The 27547-nt window shown below is 41.2% G+C and overlaps 1 protein-coding gene across 1 annotated transcript in view; it reads right to left on the bottom strand.

The window, feature by feature from the left end:
- RCAN2 (regulator of calcineurin 2) overlaps positions 1–27220 on the bottom strand; it is an 84594-nt gene extending 57374 nt beyond the window's left edge. Inside the window, exons 1-2 of the mRNA XM_059469644.1 lie at positions 27190–27220; positions 19346–19572 (exon numbers count right to left, since the gene is read on the bottom strand). Of these exons, the coding sequence (XP_059325627.1) occupies positions 19346–19570 (225 nt within the window). The 5' untranslated portion in view covers positions 19571–19572; positions 27190–27220. The remainder of the gene's footprint in view (positions 1–19345; positions 19573–27189) is intronic.
- Between the last annotated feature and the right edge of the window lie 327 nt (positions 27221–27547).

The following is a 27547-nucleotide window of genomic DNA, read 5'->3' as shown; positions in this document are numbered from 1 at the left end:
AGAACTGGTTCTTGTGGAAAAGACTCCATGGCATGGCAAGGGAGACTCCTCTCCCTAAGCGAACTTCAGAAAAATTATTTTAGAAGTGGTAAACTGACTGAAAATACCAAATTTTGTCTCTTTATGTTATCAGAGAAGAAAGGAAGAGGCGTTGGGGGGAGGAGAAGTATTCTGACAGTTTATTCTGATTTCTTATTATTTTTCTTTTAGTTCTGTTAATAAAGTTTTCTTTATACCCTTTAAAGTTTTGAGCCTGCTTTGCTCTCCGCCTAATCCTTATCTTGCAGCAGAAAATGAGTAAATAATTCTAGTGGGTGCACTGGCATTTGGCCAGCACTAGACCCACTACACCTCCTGTGTACTCATCTAGTACCTGCTTCAGTAGTTTGTGCATGGGGATGGTACAGGGGCAGTGCCAAAAGACCTAAAATCAGGATAGAGAGTATCTACTGCTCTGCCCTCATCCATTGAGGTCATCACTTCAGCACAGACTATCGTCAGGTTCATCAGGCATGACTTGCCACATATTTAACATTTCACACTATAATTTAAGGAATGAAACAAACCCTACATTTAACATTTTTTCCATTATTTGCCCCTCTGTTTCCTCTGGTCTTCATTGTCCCTCTCCAGCTAAGCACACCCTGGTACAACCACAGATGGCTGTTCAGTAGCTTCACAACACAGACTTGTAAAGATCAGAATACAATCCATGGTAACATGGTAGTCACTCATTATCAAAAATGTATTTTTCTTTTAAAATGTTTGAGAGAGTTTACATCACTAAGGCTCATGCAATATATAGCCCCAGGAATAAATTTTAAGTCTCCATAATCAGGTAAGAAAAATCTCAACTACCATACATTTCACACACACAACAGTATTTTATAGGTGCAACTATATTTGCATTTAGTTCAGACCAGGATTGTGCTTTTGAAGCAAACCTCCTGACAGCCCTCACCTATCACACTTTGTTCCACACCACTGCTCAGGCTGAGTGTGCAAATTGGATTTCTTGGAACAAAACTGAAGTGGAAGAGGCATTCCAGGCATGCTCACTCCAAAGAACACAAATTAGGTTAAAAAGTATTCTGAAATACCACATCCACACACAAATACAACAAACCCACTCTGGCAAGATCTCAGGCCAGAGACAGCTCCCTTTAGCAGAGGTTGTCAGGAAGTAAGAACTTCAGCACAGGGTATTTGGCCACTATGTGGAAAAAAATTAAATTTAATCAATGCAAGAAAGATAAGCTTGGTGTCAGAATGCTGATCTAATTTCCACTTCTCCCCAGTCATGCAGGAAAGAACACTGAGTATGAAAACTTCTGATTTGTAGTAACAACAATGCACAGAAGGGCCAGGAATATATCCAAATAAAAGCAGGATTCTGCTTTTATTTGGACATATTATAAGATGCCTGCAACCACCCACACTCCATCTATGGCAGGTTATACACAAAGAAACTCTACATTTGCCAATCAGATATGAAAAAGACTGACACCAGACTCAGTGAAATGAGTTTTCTTCAGCAGGTGTCAGTCCTCACATGGAAGGATTAAATGCTTTACAAAACCCTAAGAAAAACACAGCACAAAGAAATGACTGACTTTGCTGAATGACCTTCAAAAGTCAAAGAACAAAAAACCAGACATGTACCTAAACCCACATTACTTTCCAGGATACTCCAATTATCTGCCATGTAAACATATGTGTTATAGGCCAGCAGAATAATCTACCTTGGAAGAGACCTCTGGAGGTCATCTGGTACAACCTCCTACTCAAGGCACAGAGAGCTGCAAGATCAAATGAGATTGCTCAGGGCCTTGTTCAGTCCAAGAAAATCTTCCAAGGACGGAGGTTCCTCAGCCTCCCTTAGCAGCTCAATTCAGTGCTTACCCATTGTGAAAACTGGTTTTTCCTTGTAAGTTTTGAGGTGAGAAATTCTGACAAGGTTCATTTGCTGCCTTCTCTCCTCTCATGGTGCACATGCAAGAAAAGTCTGACTGTCTCTTCTCCACACTCACTTGGTGGCAGAGGACAATTAGGTCCCTCCAGAGTCTTATTATTCTCCTTTAGGCTGAACAAGCCCAGCCCCACACACAGGCTGTCCTCATTATATGCACCCCTTCAGAACTCCTCTCCAGCTTGTCTACACCTTTTATTTGTGTACAGAAGCCCAGCACAGGACATGCTATCCCAGATGCTGCTTCACCAGTAACTAAAATAAATCAACCCTTCAGCTGCTGGCTCTGCTCCTGCTGACACAGCACACGAGGCAGTTACCTGGGACTGAAGACGGGAATCTTAACATGTTAAAATACAGAAGCCTCACAGTGAGAAAATAGAAAAATAGAAATGAAACACAGCTGGAAGCAAATTTAGCCCTGTCTGCTGCATCCTCAGAGATAGAAGGGCTGCCCCGTGGGGGGCTTTCCATCCAGCAATAAAGTGGCTTCCTGCACTGCAGGAAACTCAACATGTTCTCTGATTCCCTGGGAAGTCCCTCTGCAGTTTGTGCTTCTGTCTTACCAAAACTGTTACACTGCAGGTCTCTTCCTCTTCTCCTTTCTTCTCCCCAGCTACTTCCTGCTCTGGAAGCTTTTCCCAGGGCTCAGCTGCTTCCAAGGAAGAAACATCTCTTTGGCTGTTCAGCAGCTCAGGTTTCAAGGCTCAGTAGCTCACAGAAGGCAAACTGAGCTCTGTAAATCACTCTCAGACATTAAAAAACAAACAAACAAACAAACAAACAAACAAAAAAAACCCCAAAAAAACAAAAAAAAAAACCCAAAAAACCAAAAACCAAACCACAAACAGAAGAAATAATACACTAATACTAAGCATTCAGATATTATGCAAATATCACCTGTTTCTTAAGCACTTTAAAGAGCTTTGACTAAGACCATCATCTAAATGCTGACCCAATGATCTCGTTTGTGAGCTGAGGAAGTATGGGCTGCATGAGCAGACTGCTAAAATGAGTTGAGAACTTGCTGAACTGACAGGCTGGGACACTAATTATCAAGTGCTCAACATCCATTTGACAAAAAATAACGGGTGAATATCACAAGGGTCAGTATCAGGGCACAGGCTGCTCAGTATCTTCCTAAGTTCTTTGGGCAACAAGGCAAATTGCAAATGTGCTGAAAAAAATTCACTTGAAGGATAATACAGACGTCGTCTCCCCAGAGAGGCTGTGGAGCTGCACAGAGGTTTTCAAGAGCTGATGAAAAAGTCAGAGTTGACCTCAACTAGAGTTGGCAACAGTCCTAAACTTGGAGGTAGAGGCTGGACCAGATGGCCTCCAGAGATCCCTTCCAACCCATGTCTCTGTGATCCTGTGAAGACACAATGCAGGAACTTAACTGCTCAGGACAGCAATAGTAATTTGGGGAACAAACACTCCCAATGAGGAAAAAGCATATCTTAGCCTGACACACAGATGCACCAAATAAAATACTTCCCATTCTACTCAGGGACATGTTACCACTCTCAGACTCAAAAAGGAGTGTGTTAGTTTCAGACCTCCTCATTACAGATTTTTAATTATAATGTACATAAGGAAATGCAGGGAGATCTGCTACTTGTAGACTCAAAAAGCCTGAAGTAGAGAGAGAAGTTAAATTCAAAGTCAAATAATACAATATACTTTGTATTGCCAAGAGCTTAGAGAAGGGTCTCTCTTTTGTCTGACAAATCTCTGTCAACTCCTCCTTGACTGCCACTTAAATATCACTTTCAGCACATTTTAAATACCTCACTACATTTACCCAAACTTTCAATTATAATATAATTCATCACAATGACTTCTGAGCATATAAAGCCATCCTTTACCTAGCTGGTCTATAGGATCTTCCACCACTGAGAAGAGAAATAAAATGTATACAGGGTTGAAACTGCAGTTTGAGAAAACTGTTTTGCAAATAAAACAGTAACTCTTACAGTGACAAGTTGTCTCTCTACCTAAAAAATTTCTTGTGCCCAGTCTGAGCTGCTTAAACTGCTCCAGTAACACATTTATTTGAAATGTGGTGAGCAGACTTCCTACTGCTGTTCTTAAAATTACCTGGCTGTTCTACTAGTCCAAGAAAATCAGTGAGCTTCCATATCAGAATTATCTTCCTGAAGGTTGTACACACACTATGTGCATATGCACATGCAACACAGAAAAACAAACAGCAAAATAAATTCATCTGGTAGGTAGGTTTAATATCTGCTCTTATATATTCAAAATACAGAAAAAAGTAATAATCACAGTCAGTTCATGCAAACATATTATGCTAATTTTTTTCTACACACAGCAGAAGCATTTTTTGTTATTACCTTAGAGCAGGAAGTTCATAATTAAATGTTCTGACTTAGGACTAATTGAAAAGTCCAAGTTGCATAAATGACATTATATCACCAAGATTACTTAAGGTATTAGAGGGACATGAGTCATATCTACCTAAAAAAAACTGTTCCTGGCATCTCTAGTGTTACATTATTCATTTTGGTTGTGTTTATTCCTCTAGAGTCTAGGACATTATATTACGTGCTGAACTAACAAGCATCACAGTCCTAACTCAGTTAAGATAACCAATAACCACATCAAAGAGATCAGTCCTCATCACAGGACTTGAATTTTTTTCCTTCTTTTCCTTATGTTTTATGCATTTAAAACTAGTGATGTATTCAAATATTTCAGGAAGCATTCTCTTCAGTCCATTCATTAACTACCTTTTCATATTAGACAGTGACTGTACCCATTAGGCACCAATTAGCTCTGCAAAGTATTTCTCTGTATATCTGGAGGACATTCTACCTCCCCCACAAAGATAAGAATACCAAAGATTTCTCCCCACCCCTTAGCAGTCAAGTGGAGAAGGCACAAGCCATATATTCTTAAATTAGAAGATTCAAAGTTAAAAGTAGAGCTTTTTATCAAGTTATTTTTTGCCAAAAACAGCCTCCTTAGCAAGGCTGTGCTATGAAAAGCACAAGTACTCAATCTTCTCATTTAGCTCAAAAAACCACTGTAAATGTATTTAAATAATTTACTACTACATATTTCAGCTGATCCCATTCATCTAAACCAGGATGAAACTTTATCCATCTTATGCATTACCTTGCTTTCAAATAATCCTATATACTTCAATAGGGTTTTGCCAAATAAGACAATAAATATGCATAAACATGGATCAGATTTTAATCTTCTTAATGCAACAGTACTTCTCCTCCTCTACTTTACAAAAAAGAAAAAAAAATTATGAGGGTATCCCTGTAAGAGCCAGGCTTAAGTGCCTTAAATCATTCCTGGGATACGTTTGCCCTGTACAAGTGCTGTATTCAGGTGGTCTCTTCTCCTGGGTAAGAAACAAAAGGATGAAAGAAAATGGCCTCAAGTTGCTCCAGAAAAGGTTTGGATTGGATATTAGGCAACATTTCTTCACTGGAAGGGTTGCCAGGCATTGGAACAGGCTGCCCAGGGAATTGGTGAAATCACCTTCTCTGGAAGGGCTCAAAAGGAAGGCAGATGTGCCATTTGGGGACATGGATTAGAGGTGCCCATGGTTGGACTCCGTGAACCCAGAGATCTTTCCCAACATCAGGACTCTGTGACTGCATTTATCCCAACAACATCCAGCTGCAGTAGGTGGAACTGTGATGGTGTCCTTGTCAGGAGAGAAAGATAAACCTGTACACAATTTGGGTCCCAAGCCCTAAATAGACCAATAATCATTTGGTTATGCCTCCTCCCCACAGCACAGAGAGCAAAGCTGCTCCATGACTGAGGATTAGCTGGAATCTCACATTATACTTATGGAGCCCTTGCCAGAACGAGATTTGATTTACAGCAGCCCATGACAACAGCATTACATATGCCATATTTATTAGGATTGAATTCCTTCTCAGTGGATGCTCACCAACATTCAGTTGAGTGACTCAAAGCAATAAATCTATTTTAGGTTTTAAAGAAAACTATGACAAGCAAGACAAAAGAGAAGCTGCCTTTAAAACCAATTTAATCAGTGGGCTCTAAACTACTCTAGGATTTAGCTAAACTGTTCTCCTCCAGTTTGCCCCTTCTCTCAGCTTTGTTACTAAATCAGGTGTAATCACCTATTTCCACCACTTTACCTGGTAGTGCTGCTGGTATGGTCACAAAGGACAACAGAACCTATTTTAGCAGGTTTCCAAGCAAGCACAACACAGAAATTATTTCAGTCTGACTCCCTACCTATATACAGGATACCACAGATGGAATAAATGCATAGAACAAGAAAAGACTTCAAAAATGTTGAAGATAAAATGCTAGAAGCTGAGTTCATGTGCTGAGCCACAATACAATCAGGCAATTAAGATCTAGGTCCACCACTGGAAAAAACACTGCAAAAGAAATCTGATAGTAATAATAATTCCTCTGTAAAACTATTTTGCATGGCTGAAATGAAACCAAAACACATTTAGGGTGAACACTGTTGTCCTAACTCCACAAAACTAGCAAGGATTAAAAAGTGCATTTTGTATTTAATATTCCAATGGTGGGGTATTTAAAACTCCATTCCTTAGCATATATTATCTTACCCTCTTCCAACAGCAAGTGCTGTGTGGTGCAGGGACGAGTCAGCAGATGGCACCCATGAACCAGAGCACACACACCCGGATGGCCCTTAGCTCACACTCATGGCCTGGGTTATTCACAAAAACCTGGCATTTCTCTCTGTACCAGCCAGGATTTTCCCTTATACCCTGTAAATGCTCTAAGTGTGTATAAATGAAGTTCACCTTCACTACCAAGGTGACTTGCTGCATGATATTCAGACATCAGAAAGAAGTGGAATGGTGCTTTTCACTTTCATAATTTTAATCTCAAACTCCACAGTATCAGTGTTTTTACCCCAGTTTACATCAGTTTCTGTGCAAGAATGCCAATTGCAAATGCTCCCTTTCACCTTGCCAAACATACACCTAAGATACAACCTCAAAAAATAAAAAAGAAAAAAATCAACATACAGGTTGATGCAATCAAATTAGGCAACTGAGGTCAAAAGCCAGAAGGCATTAAAAATAACCTAAAATTCTCTTAAAAATCAGTATCACAATACTGACACAACTCATGTTTTTTGGGTCTGGGGTTAACAGCAGTCCTTATGCTACAAGAATGTGGATAAAGGGTAGCTGAAGGTCCTCAATAACAAAATAAGGCAGAGAGGGCATTAACTGCCAATGTAAAGAAAAAGCAAGACAGGTACTAAATATTTCACGGAGACTGGACTACCCAGAAACCTTATACTGCATATTTGCAGTATGTAAACCACATAAAATTCTAAAAAAGTCACTGTATTCACATGATTTTCACCTTATAAAGAATTCTCTGAAAATCCAGTGCTTGTTATTGTTCTCATTCAGACTCCACCATCCCTTCTGCCCTTTAGTTATACCACTAGAAAGTAGTTGGTTTTTACACAAAACTAATTCTCATACCAAATGCAGATCTCTGCAACACTTTTTTTTCTTCTTCCTCCTGTTAGTTAGAGAAAGAACAGGCTGGAAAAATACAGGGTTGTGCTGAGAATGGAAGACATGGAAAAATCTCATCTTTACTCAGGCTACTGATAAGGTGTACATCCATCTCTTTCTGTTTCAAGACTGACAAATATCAGATAAGGATTTAATTCTTAGGCCTGAGGTAAACACATGGAATTCAGACACGTAGCTTGGACCAGCTATTTTAAGCAGCTGCTTGTGCTGTCGCCACACGGCATCAATCACATCACACATTTCAGATCAACAGAAAGACTGGGATGCAGCAAGGTTCTGAATAGATAATCAGAACTGTGCTTCACTACATGACAGCTCCACCAAAAAAAATTCTTAAAATCTAAATACATGCACAGGACAAACTGCATCTGCTATATATAGGTCAAAAACCAGCAGGGAGTCAGAAAAACTTCCATTCAGAATTGTAAGAGTGATTGATTAAAACAACAAAACAATTTCTTTGGGAAATACTTATTAAAAGATATAAGCTTTTTCATTTAAATCATTTGAAATTGGAATATAAAAACAGGAAGACAGATTATATTCCTAAGAAACACTTTGATACCATTTGGGCTTTGTGTTTCTCCCTCTTAACTGTGAGCAAATCACAGGAGCAGCTGCATCACAGAGCACACAGCAGGTAGAATGGACAGCAGGTAAAGAAATACCCAAAAGGAAGATTTGTAGTTAAAGATGCAAAAGATAAAGGGATTTCCAGAAAGGAAGGACAACATAACAGAATTCAGTGATGTATTTCCACAGCTCCTGTTGGCAGCAGCAGACTTTAAAGGAATTTGGAAGTGTCTGTGACCAAATCCCTCAAGTCCAACAGTTTGAAGCAGCTCTGCACGTTTATTCAGAGGAACAGGATCACCATATGTAAGAACTGAATGGGTCCAGAAGTTGCTCATTTAAGTATCTAATATTATAGATCCCAAATTGAGTCTCTGCTTGTTAAGGAAACATTCCTGGGAGAATCCACACAGAAGCTTTGCAAAGACAAAAAAGTGAAAGCAAGCAGTGCCAGCTTGTTGACGTACATTAGAAATGTTTGATATCACACAGGAGGCAGCCTCTGGGCTCTGTCAGTGCTCTCAGTCTGTACATGGCCCTGTCCCAGGAACTCAAAGAAAACCATGTAAAAATAACTTCAGTCCCCAAACTGGCAGAAGGCTGATTCAGATGGCCCTGTGGCTCAATGCAACACAACCTCAGCCATGTGAAATACCCATTCCCTTCTCTTCAAGACTGCTGGTACTTCAGTCTGAATGAACTGGCTTTGCTTTCAGTCAGGGATACCACAAAATCCAGCTGCTCAACAATAAACAAAACAAAACAAAAAAAAAAGGAAAAAGAAAAAAAAAAAACCTATCACCAAAAGCTTAGAAGAAGAAATAGAAAAAACAATGAGTTTTTTTCCAAAAGAGTAATGAAGAATAAAAATGAAAGAAGCATGGGTTTCTTGACTTCATCATGGCTTTTGTAAGTCAGCCCATGGTACATGTCAGTCTGATATGGAGTCAGGGGATATCTCCCCCCCCCACTGAGGGCTGGCACCTCATTTCCTCAGCATCTTCTGAAGTTCCCAGCTTGTTCCTCCCTTGTAAGGCAGTCACACACTGGAAACACAGCGATGAAACCATCTGATTTCTCCCCAGTGCTGGTTCCAGTAAAATGAAATGGAACATTTCTATATTCTGCATGCTGCAGTCTTACAATGTCTTTATGCTTTTTTAGCTCACCACAAGGCCAGGTAAAGCCAACACACAGAGATTTGAGTCCACCCTGCTGCAGTACAAGAGCTGTTTCATTATTCTCTTGCCAGAGATATTGAATTTTTCTCCCCATTTTACTGTCATCTTAACTTCCAGCTCATCAGTCCCTATCACATGGAAGGCCTCTCTTATCCCTCTGAGACAAACACTTTACATCTATCATATCTGCAATGCCTCTGCCTCTGGATTAAGTTTCAAAGCCCAGTACAAAAGTTATGTAACTTTAGCAGGGGCAGAGCATCCAGAAAATGGAATCGAATTAGAGGAAAACAACCTAAAAGTAATCACATTAAACCAAGACAATTTAAAAAAGTACATACACACTACACAGGAGACTGAGAATTTGAGCAAAATCCTCACTGGTGGAATGGTATCAGCAGATCTTGTTGCCCTGGGATTGTACCAGAGAAAATCATGGAGAAATTTTTGCACTACTGCAGCAAATGCTAAAATTTCCATCAGCTGGAAAGTATCAGGAATTCATCTGGCACAGAAGAAAACATGTTTTCAAATGCACAGAACTAACTGATAATTTGTATCACCTTGATCAACTATGATCAGATTGACCTTTGTGCTCAAATCTGCTGCATATTCTTAATTAATGCCACAATCTTAAAGCTGCCATCTCTCCCTTCCCCATCCTGTATTTTCTCACACCACCTCCCCATACCCCTCATTTTCTAACATAATATTCCTCTCCAAGCAGTATTGTTTTATCCACCTCTATTAACCATTAGTTTATTAATTGCATTTAACTCTTGCACAGTGTTAACACATATTTTGAATGAAATATTTGAGAAATTCCCTTAAATAAGTGAAAATTACAGTTGTAAATTTACTGTTTTGAATGTGATTAAACTATAAGGTTGCTTCTGTAAATGCAGCGTCTTTGTGCACTGCTAATGAAGGCTGACCTTCACTTAGCAGCCTTTTCCTTGGGCCAGAAAACTGATATCAGAACTTGTGGTTGGATTAGGACCTCTGATGCTATTAAAATAAAGAACAGCTGTTGCCCTAACCACATTAGAATGGCTTTACTGCACTTTTTGATTACTATCAGCTAGAAAAACAGGATTTTTGTTGATTTCAGAGTGACAGTTTGCTGGAGAGAGAAGGGCAAAACTGTGTTTGATTATTAGCAGATATTTGCTGATAAGAACTACTTAGTGGAACAAACCAAGACTCTTCTATAAATTACATAAAGGCAGCTTTTCCCTTTGGGAGCTGTAGCTCTTGCTCATGTCAGCAGATACAGAAGGGTTGACTTCTTCCTTTAACATACAATGTGTTCAATGAGGCCCAAGGAAGTTCCTGCAGAGTTCATGGCTGTGCTTTATTCCAAGTGTGACCTGCTATCTTATCATCTTGGCTTTTATTGCTTTATAAAAACATACCATGACTTAGATTGCCAGGCAAGAAAAGAAAAGGGGAAAAAACCCAAACAGGAGTAACACTGCTCAAGAACAGCAAGTATCCCCAGTTACAATAAATTTTATCATCCCAGAAAACAACATATCCTGCTATCATCCTGGAGAAGAAAGGCTCAATATTCTGTGCCCATGCAGTCAAACTCCAGTATTTTCAAGAAGGCTAACTCAGAAGGAGTTATCAGAAGGATAAATCAGAAGGAAAACTCAACCAACACCAAAACTCAGTCAGCAGAAGTCCCTGGCTGAACCCCCATTCCAGCTAACCCTGGTGGAGCTCAGAGAAAGCCACAGCAGCCTCAGTGCTCCAGGCCAGATCCAACTTCCTCAAAGATCAAAAGGCATTTGAGTCCAGGAATTTAGTTCAACCTATTACTGGAGACAGACAACTGCCAAGTGGAATCTTAACCTAAATTTGTACAGTGTTTAGGAATATCTAAATCAGACCTACCCACAGTTAATCCTACAGTGCCCATTGTGCTGGAGAAAGGAGTAATTAAGAGGATGATTTTTTACTGACTTACACACAAGACTTTGCAATTCCCTGTGGCTCCCAGAGCCTGTTTACTCATGTCCTAACTGAAGGCCCTCAGAAACCTTGGCATAGATTTAGCAACATCTTTGTTAAAATGTCTCATTATTCAAAAGTCTGTATTTTAGTAGAACTACTAAGAAAATTATATTCAAAAAAAAAAAAAAAAAAAAGAAAAGAAAAAAAGGAAATACCCTGAATGGTCCTTTCCCAGGAAAGATTTCCCATCCATCCTGGTTTGAGATAACACATTCCCTCTAGACTGCAGAGTAGAACACAGCCACAGAAAGCCAACACTGGAAGAATTTTTCCATAGTTGCTCTTAAGGAAAAAAAGTTCATTTCCAAATTTAAAAAGCAGACAGTAACTGCTGTCTTGTGTGTTCTGGAAAGAACATTAATCAGGTTATTTTTGTAATTTACAAACAACTAGTATAGTTAAATGTTTTGAAGCACTACTTCAGATTTCAGCTGCAAGGAATACTGGCCTGCCTTTAACCCAGTTGGTTTTTTGCCAGGCACGTTCTCCCACTGAAACAGGGGCATTTGTGCTACCAAGAACACTGTGCATGGATGGGAAAGTAACCTCAAGGACTGGAACAATTATTACACAGCATCCACATGACAGACAGAGGCCTTCAGACCCAGAAATACTTGTTACTAACTTCTTGGTTGGTTGAGGAGTTTTTTTGTTTAAAGAGAAGACAACACCAGCAGCACCACAGAAACACCAAACCACATTTTCAGAGCAGAATATTGATGTAATTGAGGAATATTCAGAGATGAGTAATTCCTGCATGCTAACAGCATCATCTCCAGAACAACCCAAGAGAAGATGGAAGGAATGCCTAAACTACACTGACAAGTCCTTACAGCTCCTTTGGAAATTCTGCAGATCACCTCAGAGGAAATTACCATCAGACCCTATATACATACATAAATGCAAGTTCTCTTGTTAAGAGCTACAAGAACAGTCTTAAATCATCTCCTTATAAATATGCATTGACATTCTGAATATGCAAAACACACCAATCAAAATTAACTCATTTTCTGCCTCTGAACCACAATGAATACTCAACAGATCCCAAATGTCAGTGAAGGTGAACTTCCCTACTTCCCCTTCTCCAGTAAAACCTCAGCTCCTTATGGTTACTGTGGCTTGAGACCTAAGGAGTTCCAGACACTGAGATGCTTTGTGGGTCTTACTGCCAGTCATGTTTCGAGTTCACATGCCACAGGACATCCACCTTTCATGAAGTTACTGCTTTTCTTATGGAGCTCCTCAACAGAACTCACACCTGACCTGTGGGCAAAGCACAGGAACAGCAGCTACAGGGAGGAGCTGTGACACCACATCCCATTCCAGGTGCCAACACAGAGCTGGATTACAAGGTCCAGCAGCTACACCATGGGGTAAAAGGGAAGTTTATGAAGGACAAATGCAGAATTGTAGAATAACTTGAGTTGGAAGGGATCTAAAAAGATGATCTATTCCCAGTCCCTGCCATGGGCAGGGTCCCCTTCCACTAGACAAGGATGCTGCAAGCTCCAACCAAGCTGGCCTTGAACACTTCCAGGGATGGGATATTCACATCTCTCAGCAACCTGTGCCAGGGTCTCAACACTCACAGTAAAGAATTTCTTCTTAATATCTAATGTCAACCTACCCTCCCTTTGGTTTAAGGCCATTTTAAGGCTAAATATCAACAGCTTCTTTCAGCTGGAGAGAGAATGTGCATAATGAGGCTGAAAAAATCAGGCTTACCACTCCAGCAGTCAGATGGAATATCAGATGCAGAGCATGGAAGGTCACAGGTGTTTTCAGACAAAACACTGTATTGCTCAGAGACGGTTCATAGGAAAAGTTTTTGAAATTAGTCACAGAAAAAAGTGCAATAGAAAATGAAAGAGTGCATATTTCTTAATGCAAGAACAGCCTCCTAAAGCTTTATTTTAGTGCTTCCAAAAGTGCATACAAAAAAAGCAGTGCTTGGCTATCTGCAAACAAGCACCCAGGGAAAAGTGCAAAATAGGATTCCCAGGGGGCAGCTGTGATTCATGAAGGACACTGCTCCTGCAGCCACTCTTTGCAAGCTCTCTGTATTTTCATTTTATTGGATGCACAGACAGAGCATAGTAAAGAAACACTTCCATTTTCACAGAATGACAGGGAATAACACTCATCCCATTTATAAACTGGACAAAGAAAAGTAGGTGGATTCCACTGCATGAGGCACAGTCTGCTTCAAGCAGCAGCTTCTGATAATGTTATCATATCAACCAACACCAACCTTAAAAGGTAGAAAAACTGAAAGTAAAACAAAGCAACAGCAAGTGTACGAGGAAGGCAAAGTGAAGCCTGCATTCCTTTCCAGCCTTGGAGCCTGACTTCATCTTTGCTAGGGCGACCTTCCACTGGGTCCAGGCTTGAATACTAATATTAGACTAAAAAGAAGTGTGCAACCCTCTAAATATAATGATGACTCAACACCTAGAGGCTTCAGTGATGTAATATGAACAAAGAGATTCTGACTTCACAATCTAGATGCTTAAAACTCAAGTCAAAAGGAACAGATTTTCATTCCCCTGCGGACACACATCCTGCCTTGAGCCTCCCAGAGCATCATCTTGAATTAGCCTGTATGAAAAGGGAACTGGAGAAACATTTCACACATGGCAACAGACACACTGGCTCCACTTTGTTTAAAAGGAGCACTGAACAGACACATTTCAATTATCTGCTTCAGTCAAAGCATCAGCAGGAACTTTCAGTTCCAGAATTAACATATAAAAGTTAAAGACAACACAGCACACCAGTGAGCAGTCCAGTGTCTTTCACTGAATCTTAAAAATAAAAATAGCAGCATGAAAATGGACCTTGTTGAGAAATCTGAATGCAAGTTCAAAGGGAAAAAAGCCTTTACAAGTAAGGCTACAAAGAGTTCTTAAAGCATCACTCTTGGACAAATATTTCAGCACCCACCTGAGGGAGCATGAAATATTTTTCAGGATCCAAGTTCAATAATACATGTTAAAAAATAAAGTCAGAGGAAGTTTAACAGAGGCTTCTGCAGTAAGAGCAAGCAATCATCCAATATATGTAAATAAAGTTGTAATGTGAAAGAATCCCTCATGAAAATAGTAATTGTTTTCACAGTAAAGTCCTTCTATTAAAATAGGATTATCTTTTCCATTGGCTTATTAGTTTGACTTTTCTCCTTCCTGCCCCACCCCACCTCCATTAAGCTCATGGTTCAGAAAATGCATTTTTAATCACCTTCACTCCCCATCTTGCATTCCCACACTGGCCCTCTGCATCAGAAGAATCAGTAGACACTTCAAGAAGTGCTCACAGAATCACAGATTGGAGCAGGTTGGAAAGGACCTCTGAGGGTCAACCTTTCCAACACACCCCTGGCTCAAGCAGGGTCAGCTTGAGCTCAGCTCCCCAGGACCATGTCCAGACAGCACAGAGTATCTCCATGGGGAGAGAGAGACTGCACCACCTCCCTGGGCACCCTGTGGTAGGACTGCCACAGCACAAAATGTTTCCTGATGTTCAGAAGGAACCTCCTGCATTTCAGCTGATGCCCATGGCCTCTGCTGCTGGCACTTGGCACCCCTGAAGAGTCTGGATGAGCCCTGTTTGCACCCTGCCTTCAGGGGTTCACACACACTGCTCAGATCCACCTGAGCCTGCTCCAGCTCAACAGGCACAGCTCCCTTGGCCTTTCTTCAGAGCAGACAGACTCCCATCTCTTTATCTCTGTGACCTCCCTCCAGTATGTCTACATCTTCCTCATGCTGGAAATTCCAGAACTGGAAATATTTGATCAGTATTTTCTCATGCAGAAATAACAATATATCTCCCATTTGCTTAGATTACATTGGCAAGAAAAAGCACTTGGTGGACTTTGGCTATCACTGCCTAGGCACTTTCACCATAACTAAAATGCTCAGAAACTGATGAATCATTCTTTATCTGAAATAAAACCATCAAGTTTAACTGGTTCTCCTTCCAATTTCAGCCAAAAGAATGGTAAAAAAAGGAGCATGCAGCTTCTAAAATGCTTGAGGAAACACATCCTTCCCTCATGAAAACATATTCTAATAATGAATATTATTAGCTTTGTCTAAGTGTCTCCTGAGGCACTACAGCATCTAAAGAAACCATCCTAAGAGACAAAGATGCTTCACTTTGACAGTGTGTTTACCAGCCCCAGCCTGAAGGAAGCTGGAGTCACAGAACAGAAAGGTTGGTTTTACAAACAGGGATACATGCATAACAAAAGCACAACAAAAGAGTTACCAGCAGAGTTTAAGGGCTATGGGTAGCAATTAATTCCTGAAACACTCAAATGCCCACCCTCAGGAGTTATCAGAGCCATGGCCTTTGGCTCACCAACACACTTGCTTTATCAGGAAAGCTAAAAGGAGCAGCATCTCCCATTCAGTCACACTACCAGCCAAAAATAAGTCTCAATTTTGCCAACTCTTGCTCACACATAAATGGTCCCATCGATGTGACAAAACCCAGGGTTAAGGTGTAATTTTATTTTTTGCTTCTTTACAATAAGATTTCCATGACCCAACCAAGTCAGTGCTGTACAGTCCAAAACACCAAATTAATCTGCCCCTACCAAATGATCAGAACACAGGACAGTGACAGGGGCACAACCAAATGTGATCCCAGCTTAGCAACAGATTATCCTGTTGCATAATCTTCTCCACACCTTTGCTGGATTTTAGGAACTAAAAAGCTCTGTATTTTGAGCACACTGTAAAGAAGGTACAATTTCATTTTCCATAGGAGGACGGCTGTCCATGATGGGAGTGGAGATAGGCAAAGCCACCTCCCCTCAGCTATAGCAAGCTGCCATCCTTCTCAAGCTGCTAAAACAGCACAAATCCCTAAATGCCCATAGTATGGACCCAGTTATCTGGGGCATTCTCCTGATCCAAGCACACACTTCTTTCCAGGAACACAGCTTGGAAGGTAGGGAAATAGTTTTTGACCAGATCCTCTGTTACTGAAGCAAGATCAGCTGTAGGGAGCATTAATCTATATTCCCCTTTTCTTCAGTGTTTCAGGGCAGTCAGTTCCAACTAGCTTCCTTGAAGCCTGATGGCAAACTCATCTTTAGGTCCCAGAGTGCACAACTCTTGAGGCTCAGCTTAGTGAGACCTCAGGGTGCCAGCCAGGAGAAGACCCAAGCTGTGTCTTTCCCTGCAAAGGACACGGCCTTCAGCTGCCAGAATTCCTCACCTTCAGAGAATGAACATCCAAACTCAGGCTCCCTGCAGATGCCATCATTGCTTTTGACAGGAGACTGAATCCTTTCTAAGAGGGATTGTAGATGTACAGCACTGGTGAGAGGGTATTTCTAACACAGGACTCAGAACAAACCAAATCAGCTTATCCCCAGCACAGGTGTACGTGCTGCCAGGAGCTGCTGCAAGGCCACATTCCAGCACAACCTGGAATTTACCCTGTATCTGATACAAAGGAGTTAAATGTCTTCCAATTAAAACCTGTCTTCAGTGAGTGCATTGCTTAGATATCAGTGTGTTAGAAGTTTGAACTTGACATTTCAGCCCCTTGGACACCTCAGATAATACAACTTTAGAACTGACAGGGTAACTTCTTTACTTTAATGCTGTTCCATGCTAAAGCCACTCAGAACTTTCCACACCAATTCAAACCAGCCATTCACAATGAGGGGCTTCTCTGGCTTCCTTTACTACTAACTTGTAACTTCCAATCATATATTCACTTTACTCCTAAAAGTGCAGGTCAAGAGTAAAAGTTAAAAAAAACATTACAAAAAGCTTTACTTTCTGCAGAATGAATGCCATAATGAAATAATTTTAGATATAACCATTACTGTAGTACATACTTTTTAGAAGCTTAGTGTACCATTACATATAGTTTGGGTGAATATATAATTGAAGATATGATTGTTAGCACCATTTATGAACAGTGATCATGTGAGATTTTAAAATTTAGCTTAGCAACTTGACAATATTTTTATTTTGAATTTGTGTGTGCTCTTATCTTGCAGCAACAGTTATTAATAGAAAGGATTATGGATATTAATCAACTGGAAAACCCAAGACCATGTTCTACAGGAATAATAAAAACCATCACCAACTCCCCAGGTTCTTGGATTTAATGAGAAATCTGAGGGTAATCCCATCTTGTTAAATTGAGACTTAGAGGAGTAAGCACTTACCTGCAAACAGCTTGAACCCTCAGCAGGCACAGGGCATTCACAGCCCCACTGGCACAGAACATCCACCTCCACAACCCAGCTGCTATTCTTGAGACACATCCCTAAGTCCTGCAAGTCTTTGGGGATTGCTATCCCACATACTTACATAATCAGCCATTCCATTTTCTAACTAAGCCAGCAGCTAAATACCAGAATGCAGCTCTCAAAAGGGAAAGCTCAAGAGCAAGTGGGGATAGAATCTCTGCAGGGTAAACAGAGATTCTCTACTTCCAGGTGGGCTTCTGTTTTCTCCCTTTAAAACTGGACTTTCAGACCCCTTAACTTCAGTCAAGCTCATTACCAGATAGTGAGGAAATTTTGGAAAATGGCAGAATGTAATTGCAAGATGCTTATTAGCAAAAGGCCTGTTCAATAAAATAGGGAACTGGTTTTCAAAATTGCAATTTAGAGTGCAGAATTTGTAATATATAATTGCCCATTTTAAAGCTCATATTGCAGCACTAATCTATATTACTCAAACATACACAGGACATTATTACAGAAGATAAAAATGCCTAAAAAACTAAACCTGAATAATTCCACTTGTACAGCCTCACCAGACATCACTTTCAGTATCTTTAACAGGGAGCTTGTATCCTTAGAAATCTTGTTTTATTCCCCTTTTATCTGGAAATCTCCCCACTAAAAAGTCTTTGTCCATTCTGGCCTGCTCTGGTCCCAGTGATTTTGTAGTTTTATCTGGGTACCTCAGGCAGTTTCAGGCAAAACCCACTGTACCACTGCCAGCTTGTTTCTGAATTGAAAATTCTGAACAGGACACTCAAGTAGCTTGAGATGTGCCTATAACAATTAGCTCAGACTCATTTCATCAGACAATAAAGCCCCAAGCTATCAGTTTTATATTCTTGCAGTCTCAGTCAGAAATAACACTAGACTAAGAAACAGGAACTGAATGCTTCCTACAAGAGTTGTTTTTTTGTTATTATTATTATCTTAAGACCATGTTGTTCTTAGCATTGTTTTAGGTTAATTGCAGAGTTCCAAATATTTTCATGAAGTTTCTCATGTGCTTTTATCTAGAAAATCTGAAGTGAATGACAGTGAGAACACAGTATTACAGATAACTTAAAACACACCAGACCTTATCTCTCTTCTCTACAAGTGCATGGAAGGAGGCTGGAGTGAGGCAGGTGGTGGTCTCTTATCCAAATCAGCAATCAGTAAGACATAAGAAAAAGGTCTCAAGGCATGCCAGGGGAGGTTTAGCCTGGATATTAGGAAAAAATTATCCACCAAAATGGCTGTCAAGCATTGGAACAGGCTGCCCAGAGAAGGGGTTGAGTCATCAGCCCTGCAGGGGTTTAAAATATGTGTACATGTGGCACTTGGGGACACAGTTTAGTGGTGGGCTTGGCAGTGCTGGGCTAATGGTTGGATTCAATCTTAAAGGTCTTTGCCAACCTAAGGATTCTCTAATTCTGTGAGAAAATACGGAAAGGCAGCCTCTCATCTCAGTGATCTATGATCAGCAAGCAGGAGCAGCCATCACATGTTTGACTTTTCTGTTCCCACCATCCCTGCAGCCAAGGTTGCCATGAAAACACAAACCTTCATTTCAGTATTCTGCAAATCTCAACAAAAGAAAAACATTTTTGTTGACCTCAGCTGACAAAAAGGCTTTTAAGCTCTTGAAATAAATGTCAAAGCAGAATGCTGCAGTCACCTAAGAAAGAAGACATATTTGTGATCAAGTTTCTTTGCATGAAACCGATGAAACTCTTTCACTGACAGCAGTAAACAGATATAAAGCATGGGTTTCTCTTACAGGGAAATCTGGAAACAGACACTGTACCTTACTGTCCTCATCCTCAAACACGGACTGGTGAACATTACAGGCAAAGAGAGAATTTGGGAGATCGTTGAAATCGATTATTTCATGGAAGTCTTCCTCTGCAAAACATCTCTTGAGGCCGTTGTCTCCATTGATAGAGTAGAGCAGGAGCTGTCCTCCATCCTCTGGGATGCAGCCATACTGGCCAAGGCCCCTCATTCCAAAGAAGTAAGAATCTCCCCTCATCCCTGCAGCACAGAGAAGAGAACATCACACAGTTACACAATGTATTTAAATGTTCATATCCACAAGGTAACCCTGAGATTCTAAAGTCTGGGGGCTCTGTTGGTACAACGTAAATTTCACACAATTCCAAGGCAACAGCTGGCCTCTGACACAGGGCAATGAGACCAGTCTCACCAAGGTTCAAACGGGCTTTAACTTCATTTATTAGCACAGAAAATGCCTAAACATACCAGTGCAAGCTTCTGAACACAAGCAAATAGACATTACTTAAGGGCCCCTTGCCCTGTGAGAACACACTGCTGTATTTGGGTTTAAAAGAACCATCTTTGTTACTGGGAAGGCTGCTGGTGCTTCTGAGTCTGCAGCCAACTCAGGAAGCATAATGCTCAGGGTAAGAAGAACTTTGAAAATAACTTTGCAATTTAAACCAGGCTTCAAGGAAAAAAAAAACTAAATAAAAGACCCTTATGGAAAGGAGCATGAACACAGCATCATCAAAAATCAGTACAACCAAGACGCATCTCTGCCACACAGAACACAGCCAATTTCTTCTACAGTTTAGGCTGGTTTTCAAAGCCCATTAGCAATTTCTTTGCATCTTAATCACACCAGGTAGCAAATAAAGTTAAGAGAAGAGTGGACTCAAGATGACTTTCAGCACTTTTAGGAGCTGATTTTGGAGCCTTTATCCCAAATGCATCAGTAGATAAAGGTAATTTTAAAGCACACAAATTGATGGGCACACATAATGAGCCCATACATAAAATGGTGTCACTACTGATGAGAGAAAGCTTCATGCCAGCCAAGGGGAGTAAGTCAAGGTCCAATTAATGATCAGTGTGTTAATTAGTATTTAATCAGCTATTTACCAGTCCTTAGTAGACATCAACTTATTGCATCTAGAGAGCCCCAGGGAGTTAAGTAGAAGTTTACTGGATAATAATCTATTCCTTTTTATTTATTTCAATAACAATATGCAATCATTAGCTGCTTTTCCTCCTAGCACAAGCATTTAGAGAGTTACATAAACTCAGTGTGCTCATCTGTTCTGCTCTGCCCTTGCTCTCTTGCATACTTGCTATTCTCTATAAATAGCTGTAAATATTAGCTCAAACACACTATATAGAACTGCTGTCCAAAATTAAACCATATGGGTTTATTACACTTAATCTCAGTAAAGCTAAATTATGGAGCTAATTTGCTATGGCTGTGCCTTTCAAATAACCTCTGCTCTGAAATGAGATTTGGATGATGACAGAGCACATCATTCCATAACATAAGGTTATGGAAATATCAGTAATTGTTATTGCTGGAGTCTCAGGCCTAATCACAGAAGTTCTCAAGTACACAAGCTGAAGCCATGCTCAAAAGTACTGTGTTAACCTGAGGATGGGTTTTCAGGCTGTCAAACACACACTTTGCTTTCAGCAGCTCAGCCCAATACTAGCACAATTACCTCCAACTAATTTCAGTTTAGAAATTAAATTCTAAATTCTGATTGGGAAGAGGAAGCCTGAACAACTGGCAGAAGAGATGGCTACAAGTTCAGCAGTACATGTTAGTGTAGCAGAGCTCACCCTCACAGCAACATTGCCTCTGGTATTTGCACCAACTCACTTAAGCTTTGTGTTACTGCACATTTCATGGTAAACACATCCAGGGAAATACTGGAAAGAAATCCTCATAGCAGCCAGAAACTTCACATCAGAATGCAGTATTTTCTCTAGTAAAAAGCTTTAATAAATCATCTCCTCCAAGAATAATCATCTCTAAGCATGTTTGTCATTGTGTCTAGCTTGTGTCATTAGGTTTATGGAAATGAACCTCAAGCCCAGTGTTACAAAACACAATTTACATGGCAGAGCAGATTGGTGCCAGGTTGTGGGAAGAATTTCATTCACAACAGACAAAAAAATTTGCAGCCAGGGAAGACACTGACCATCTGAGAGTTACACACTGGACATGCTAAAGTTGTAGAAATCTGGATTATAATGTTAAAGTTAACAAGTTTCATACCTCCTTTCCCAAGGCATAACAAGGCTAATTGTGCAGAGAAGCAAAGAATCTCAATTAAGAAACAAGTCAGAAGTCTGCAGGCTTCCTCACTAAACAGTTGTTTATTTTTCTCTCCTGGGAGAGCCATATTATAAGTACTACATAGGAAAGCTTTTAAGTTAGGAATTCAGCAAAACCCCAAAGACAACAAAACAGAACAGGATTTTAAGTTATAACCATGAAGCTCAGGTTTTTAACCAACAACAAAATGATCATATGCTGCATCAGCCAGGATGAGAAATTAATAAATATTTAAATCCTGTGGCAGTATTCTTGCTCTGCTAGAGCTCTTGGATAGGAAAAACTTGATTCTTTTTTTTTCCAGCCAATTATTGAGACATTTTTGCCCAGTGGGACTTGGGTATTGGCCAAGCCTTTTGAAGAAAGTCACTGTCTCACAGGCTTGTGGCCAGCTCTTATCCCAGACCTGCAGAGGCATCTTCTACTCTTAAGATACACCCAGAGTTCAGATTAGTGTTCCCTCCACTAGCAAATTAGCTTATACCTGATTCCTAAATCCTCTGCCCAATTTATGATGGATGGTTAGGAACACCTGTATGGGGTAACTGTTGTTTCACAGGTTCTCCTTTGCCACGCACTGCACCATGGAAAGCACAGCACCACAGTTAAAACAGAAACCTCACTAAGAAAATGTTCCCCCACATGTTCACACACATGTTCCCCAAGGGAAATACACTGCCCATGAGCCTGAGCTCAATGATAATCAGAGGGGACAAACACACTTGAATCAACATTTGTTAACTTCTGATTGAAGTCTGCTATCTCTAGGCATAAGATGGAAATCTTCCATTTTTCCATATTATGAATAGTGTTACACATACAAACATTTACATATATATATATATATATATATATATGTAAAAAATCATAACTTCATATCCTTTATTATGTCTGTCAAACCTGAAGGCTCAGCTATCATGTTGTTGGTAGTGGTTTTGCAGTTTCTTTGAAATTATTTAGCCACTTCAGGCAGTCCTCTGACAAAAAAAATTCCCTTTCCAGTTATTTAACTAATTTAGAACAAAAGAATTCATATTTCAAATCTCTTAAAACAATTAAGTCTAAGTCATGTACCATCCATGAACTGGATTTCCATATCAAATAAGCCCAATTAAAAGTAATCTTTTATGTTACAATAATACAATCACTGGATCACATTCCCATTTATGTTAAAGCTCCTTTCCACAGCTTCTGACAAGATGAGTTAATTTCATCCCCTTAGGATCCTTTTTATATTAAAAAAAAAAAACAACAAAAAAAAAAACCAAATAAGAGTAAACTGTACTTACCTTCCTTTTAAAATGCAATGAATTCAAATCAAGTTATGCATTTGTTTCTCCCCTCCCAAATCAGATTTTACAAATACTTGAGATACCAGAAGTTGCCATACAGAGTTTCAAAAAAGGGGCAATGCCATTAAAAAAATAAATATATACACTAATATAGGCTCTATCCAGAACCAATATTGATGCTAAATTATCCAAAATCTTACCTGGGATCATGACAGCAAACTCTGTCAGGATTGTTCCCCTGAAAAGTCTGAGGCAGATTCAAACCTGAGCCAAACAACTTCATGGAACCTCCAGCTACAGCTGAGCACTTGCCACATCCATTTATTCCCTTTATTTAAAGCCCACCTGAATGTTATTTCTGAATTTGGTGTAAGGTTTGGACCCCCAACTTTAATACACCCCACAGAATGAGAAGCTCAAGAGTGCTGCACTTTTAACCCTTGGAGAACCACAGCAGCCACTTCCCTCCCAGCCCCTACCCATCACTTCACTCTGATGTGGGTTACTTTAAATTTCTCCCCCTGTGGTCCAGGTGTGCAAAGTTTCTAATTTGGGATGGCTCCAAACACAAACACCTTCCCACTGGCACAGGTCATGTCAGTGCTCAGCACTGGAGAGGCTGTGACCAAAATCTCTGCAGAGATTCCAAGTGGAAGCTCTGTGTTCATTCTGTTACCTCACTATTTTTAGACACAGTACACCTCTAATTGAAATTAACAGAGGCCAGCAGAAAATTATACTCACTGGAAAACAGCAGCAGCTCACTGAAGTTTCTCTTTGAAAAATTACACTTATTTAGTATAAAAATGAAAGGGTAAAGATGTACATCTTCTCATGAAGTCAGACCTCTGCAGAACCAAAAATTCAGCAGAAATTGTATTGAATTAAGATCATTTGAGGACATGAAGTGTCTGAATGGACCAATGTCTTCTATATCACTGAGCATTTATAGATTTATCCACTGTTTTTATGGAAACTAATAAGGCATTTCCTTGGTGAACATTTCCCTGTCTTTAGAGTTTTTAAAAAGAATCCCTGAGGGACATCAAGAAACAGGCACATATCTCTTGAAATCACTAGGAAACTTAACTTTTTTTATTAAACACTGCTTGCCATGACAAACAACATGACTAAAAATAGACTAAAGCAAACAAAACATTACAAATAGAAGCTTTAAATATAATCACTATAAACTAGAAGTATTATTGAGCTCTGAGTGCAAACCTGGAAACTGTAATCTACAGGAGGAAAAAACAAAGAAAGAAAAGTTGCAGTTGCTTTTGTAGAAGGGGTCCAGGAGAAGTGTAGGGATTCCATCTTGGCTCCTACTGAAAAAAAAAGCCCCAAAAAAGCAATTTTTACCATAATTCAAAGGCAGGGGAGAGGCAGGAGGGAGGAAATCAAACCCAGTGAATAAGATCTTACTGCAAGAATAATTTTTTACTTAAAATATTCACTGACTTTACAGTAGCAGAGCCACCAATTTCAGTGGTGTCAGCCTAGGGCTGCACCTCCTGCTGAATCCAACTGGCCCCACACAAAAGGCTCTGTCAGAAAGCACAAATGTATCAGGGAAGGTCACAGAGTAACTTACTGGAATTTCATTCCAGTCTGCACAAGGAACACTGGAGATGAGCATTACTTTTAATGGTGCTAATTCTTCACTGTGGACAGCTCCTATGGACTTAAATAGAGGCTTTTTACTTAATTAGAAAGAGCAGAACTGGACCTCACATGACAGGATTAAAGAACCTTCGCAGCCTCAAAAGCAGCAAGGACTACAGTGACCCCCTCCCACAGCCTTCACCCTGATCTCCCACCTGGGCAAATTCCCTCACAGGAATCAAAATTATCAGTACAGGGAAGTCCATTAACATTTGAGCTCCAGATTGGTTAGCACACACAAAAACAGTGCCAATCTCTACTTCTCCTCTCACAAAAGTGGCAGATATGAGGAAGAGGATTTTATTCTATTTTTTTTTTCTAAATGCTAACTGGTGCAAATCCCACATGTTCTAATCCTTTCCATTGACATTCTAGCCGCATTAAATTTAGCTGAGACTTGGGAACTATTTTTGGAAGCTTTTAACATCCAAAGGGACTATTCAGTTTTATTCCTCTAAAGCAGGACTGGTCAGCTCAAGCAGTCCAAGACATGCACATCACACTGAAGGTTCAGCTGTGCCTCCCACACCAGGGATGTGTCCTGAGAGCACAGAGGGGCTCTGGCATTGCCTTGCTGAGCATCTGCATCTCCAGCATGGGATAAAACAATGCAGGAGGCACTGGTGAACCCAACCAAGCCAAAATTCCAGTGCCACTGCACAAAAGGAAGGGGATACCTTGGAGCAGCCAGTGCCAGGTGTGAAGATTCCCTGTGCTGTTCTTAAAGTCAAGAAGCTGAGCTTCAATCAGTTGGGCACTACAGTAACCATGGCAACATTAAGGTATTCAAAGAACCAAAACAAAAAAAAAAAAAAACAAACCACCAAGAAAACCCTCCCCAAACACAAAGAAACCAGAACAAGCCTCCTGATCACCTTCACTTGGCCTCTATGCTAATCTATTTAAAGCAAGCCCGTTTCATAAGGGGCACACAGCATCAGAGCGTCACCGGCCTTCAGCCAGAGCTGTCACCTCACACGGGGGTCACTGGAACACTCGTTCAGCCTGGAACCTGAAATTCAGAACTGTGCAGGAATCTCACCCAGAGCTACCTGCAGCAGGAGCCATCACAGGGCTTCACTCCTAGAAAACACACAATGATAACTTGGAATAACATTTCAAAGTTTCCTCCTCTAAAAGGATTTCCTGCTAGCACAGTCAAGTAATTTATAAATTATTTAATTAATTACTCCAATGCAATGACAACGTTTTCAACACAGACAAAGACAAACCAAGCTACTGAATCTGAACACAAGCTACAATACTTGGAAGGGGACAGACAAACTGAATCACACACCTGACAACTTCTCAGAAGTTTAAGGAGGATAGGAGAGATCCTGCTGTGAAAGGTACCAAAGACAGTTAACAGAGATGATCATCTACACAAAAATTTTCTTCTTCTGTCCTTGTTTACTGAGATGTGTTAGCAGTTTTCTGTAATGTTTGACATTCTCACAGTATTCAGACTTCCATCTGTACAAGCATGATAGGCAACCATATAATTTAGCTTCACTGCCAAGATGAATGCAGCAGTTTCTTTACACTAATCATGTATTTTCATAGAATAGCAGTTTTCCTTTTCATCAGGGACGGGTCTTTTATCTAGTTACACATACTCTAACTAGCTAAAAGACCAAACCATTTCCAAGGGCAAAACTTGAAAGCTAAAGACAGAGGCTGGTGTAAAGTATAACCCCTGATTAAACTACAATTCTCATTTAATATGATTTCTTTCAGCTGTATAAACTTATCATACATTTGTTTTTAGGAACCTTCATTAAACTCCAAACTCAAGAAATAAAGGAACAGAATATTTTAAAGAGGTACAAAAGAATATAGGAGAGGTGAGGGGGAAAAAACCCAAACCAGCGAGTTTGGAGAGCTATCTATTACATAAGCATTAAACGATATTGGCTTGGGATCACGGAATCACAGAATGGTTTGGGTTGGAAGGGATGTTAAAAACCATCTTGTTCCAACCTCCTGCCATGGGCAGGAACACCTTCCACTATCCCAGGCTGCTCCAAGCCCCATGCAGGCTGGCCTTGGGCACTTCAGGGATGGGATATTCACATCTTCTCTGGGCAACCTCTGCCAGTGCCTCACCGGCCCCACAGTAAAGAACTTATTCCTAATATCTAACCTAAACCAACCTTCCTTCACTTCAAAGCCCCTTCATTCCCCGTCGGCTACAGCAGCCAAGTTTAAAGCATCCCGAGAAAAGCCTCTCTCTCTCAGGGCTCCCGGCGCCGCCCTGCCCGGAGCTGCCCGAGCGCCCGGTCCGGGTCTGCATCGCTGCGACCCCGACCTGCTCCCAGCACGGCCGCAAACCCCTTCCCACTTCCCCATCCCTCCTCGCAAGCTCCTCCGCACCCCACCGCGGGAGACACCGGCCCCGGCCCCAATCCCTCCCGAGGGGCGGCCGCCGCCTCGCCGCGCATCCCCCGAGAGCCGCGGGTGGAAGGAACCCCGAGGGCAGCGCGGCGCCGGGGCAGGACCGCGGGGCGGTTGCGTAACCCAGGTCTGCCGGACAGCGCTGCGGCCCCGGCGGGGAAGGAGCCCCTGGGGAGGCGGCCGTGCCCTTACCTGCGGCTCGCTCGCCCTTCCCTTCCCTGCCCGCCCGGAGTCCGCCTCACTCCGCGCCCAACGCTCCCTCAGAACGCCCCGCGCCCGCCCGCGCCGCGCCCGCCAAGGTGGAGGACGGGGCGGCCCAATCAGCAACGCCTCCGCCTAAACAGGCAGGAGGCGCCGCCAATGAGAACGCGAGGAGTGCTCTGGTCCCGCCCCCCACACCCCTGGCCACGCCCCGAGCTCCCGCGGCGACCCTCCGGGAATCGGTGACCGGCGGGGCCCGTGAGGGGACGGGGGACAGAGGAGAGGGCACGGGGATGTACGGGGACAGATGAGCAGGGCCAGGCGAGCCGGGCAGGGATGTGTGGGGACA

The sequence above is a fragment of the Ammospiza nelsoni genome, chromosome 3 (genome assembly GCF_027579445.1).
Source record: "Ammospiza nelsoni isolate bAmmNel1 chromosome 3, bAmmNel1.pri, whole genome shotgun sequence".
NCBI classification, from domain to species: domain Eukaryota; kingdom Metazoa; phylum Chordata; class Aves; order Passeriformes; family Passerellidae; genus Ammospiza; species Ammospiza nelsoni.
Note: the sequence above shows the minus strand (reverse complement) of the source record. Positions and strands in the feature narration are given on the sequence as shown.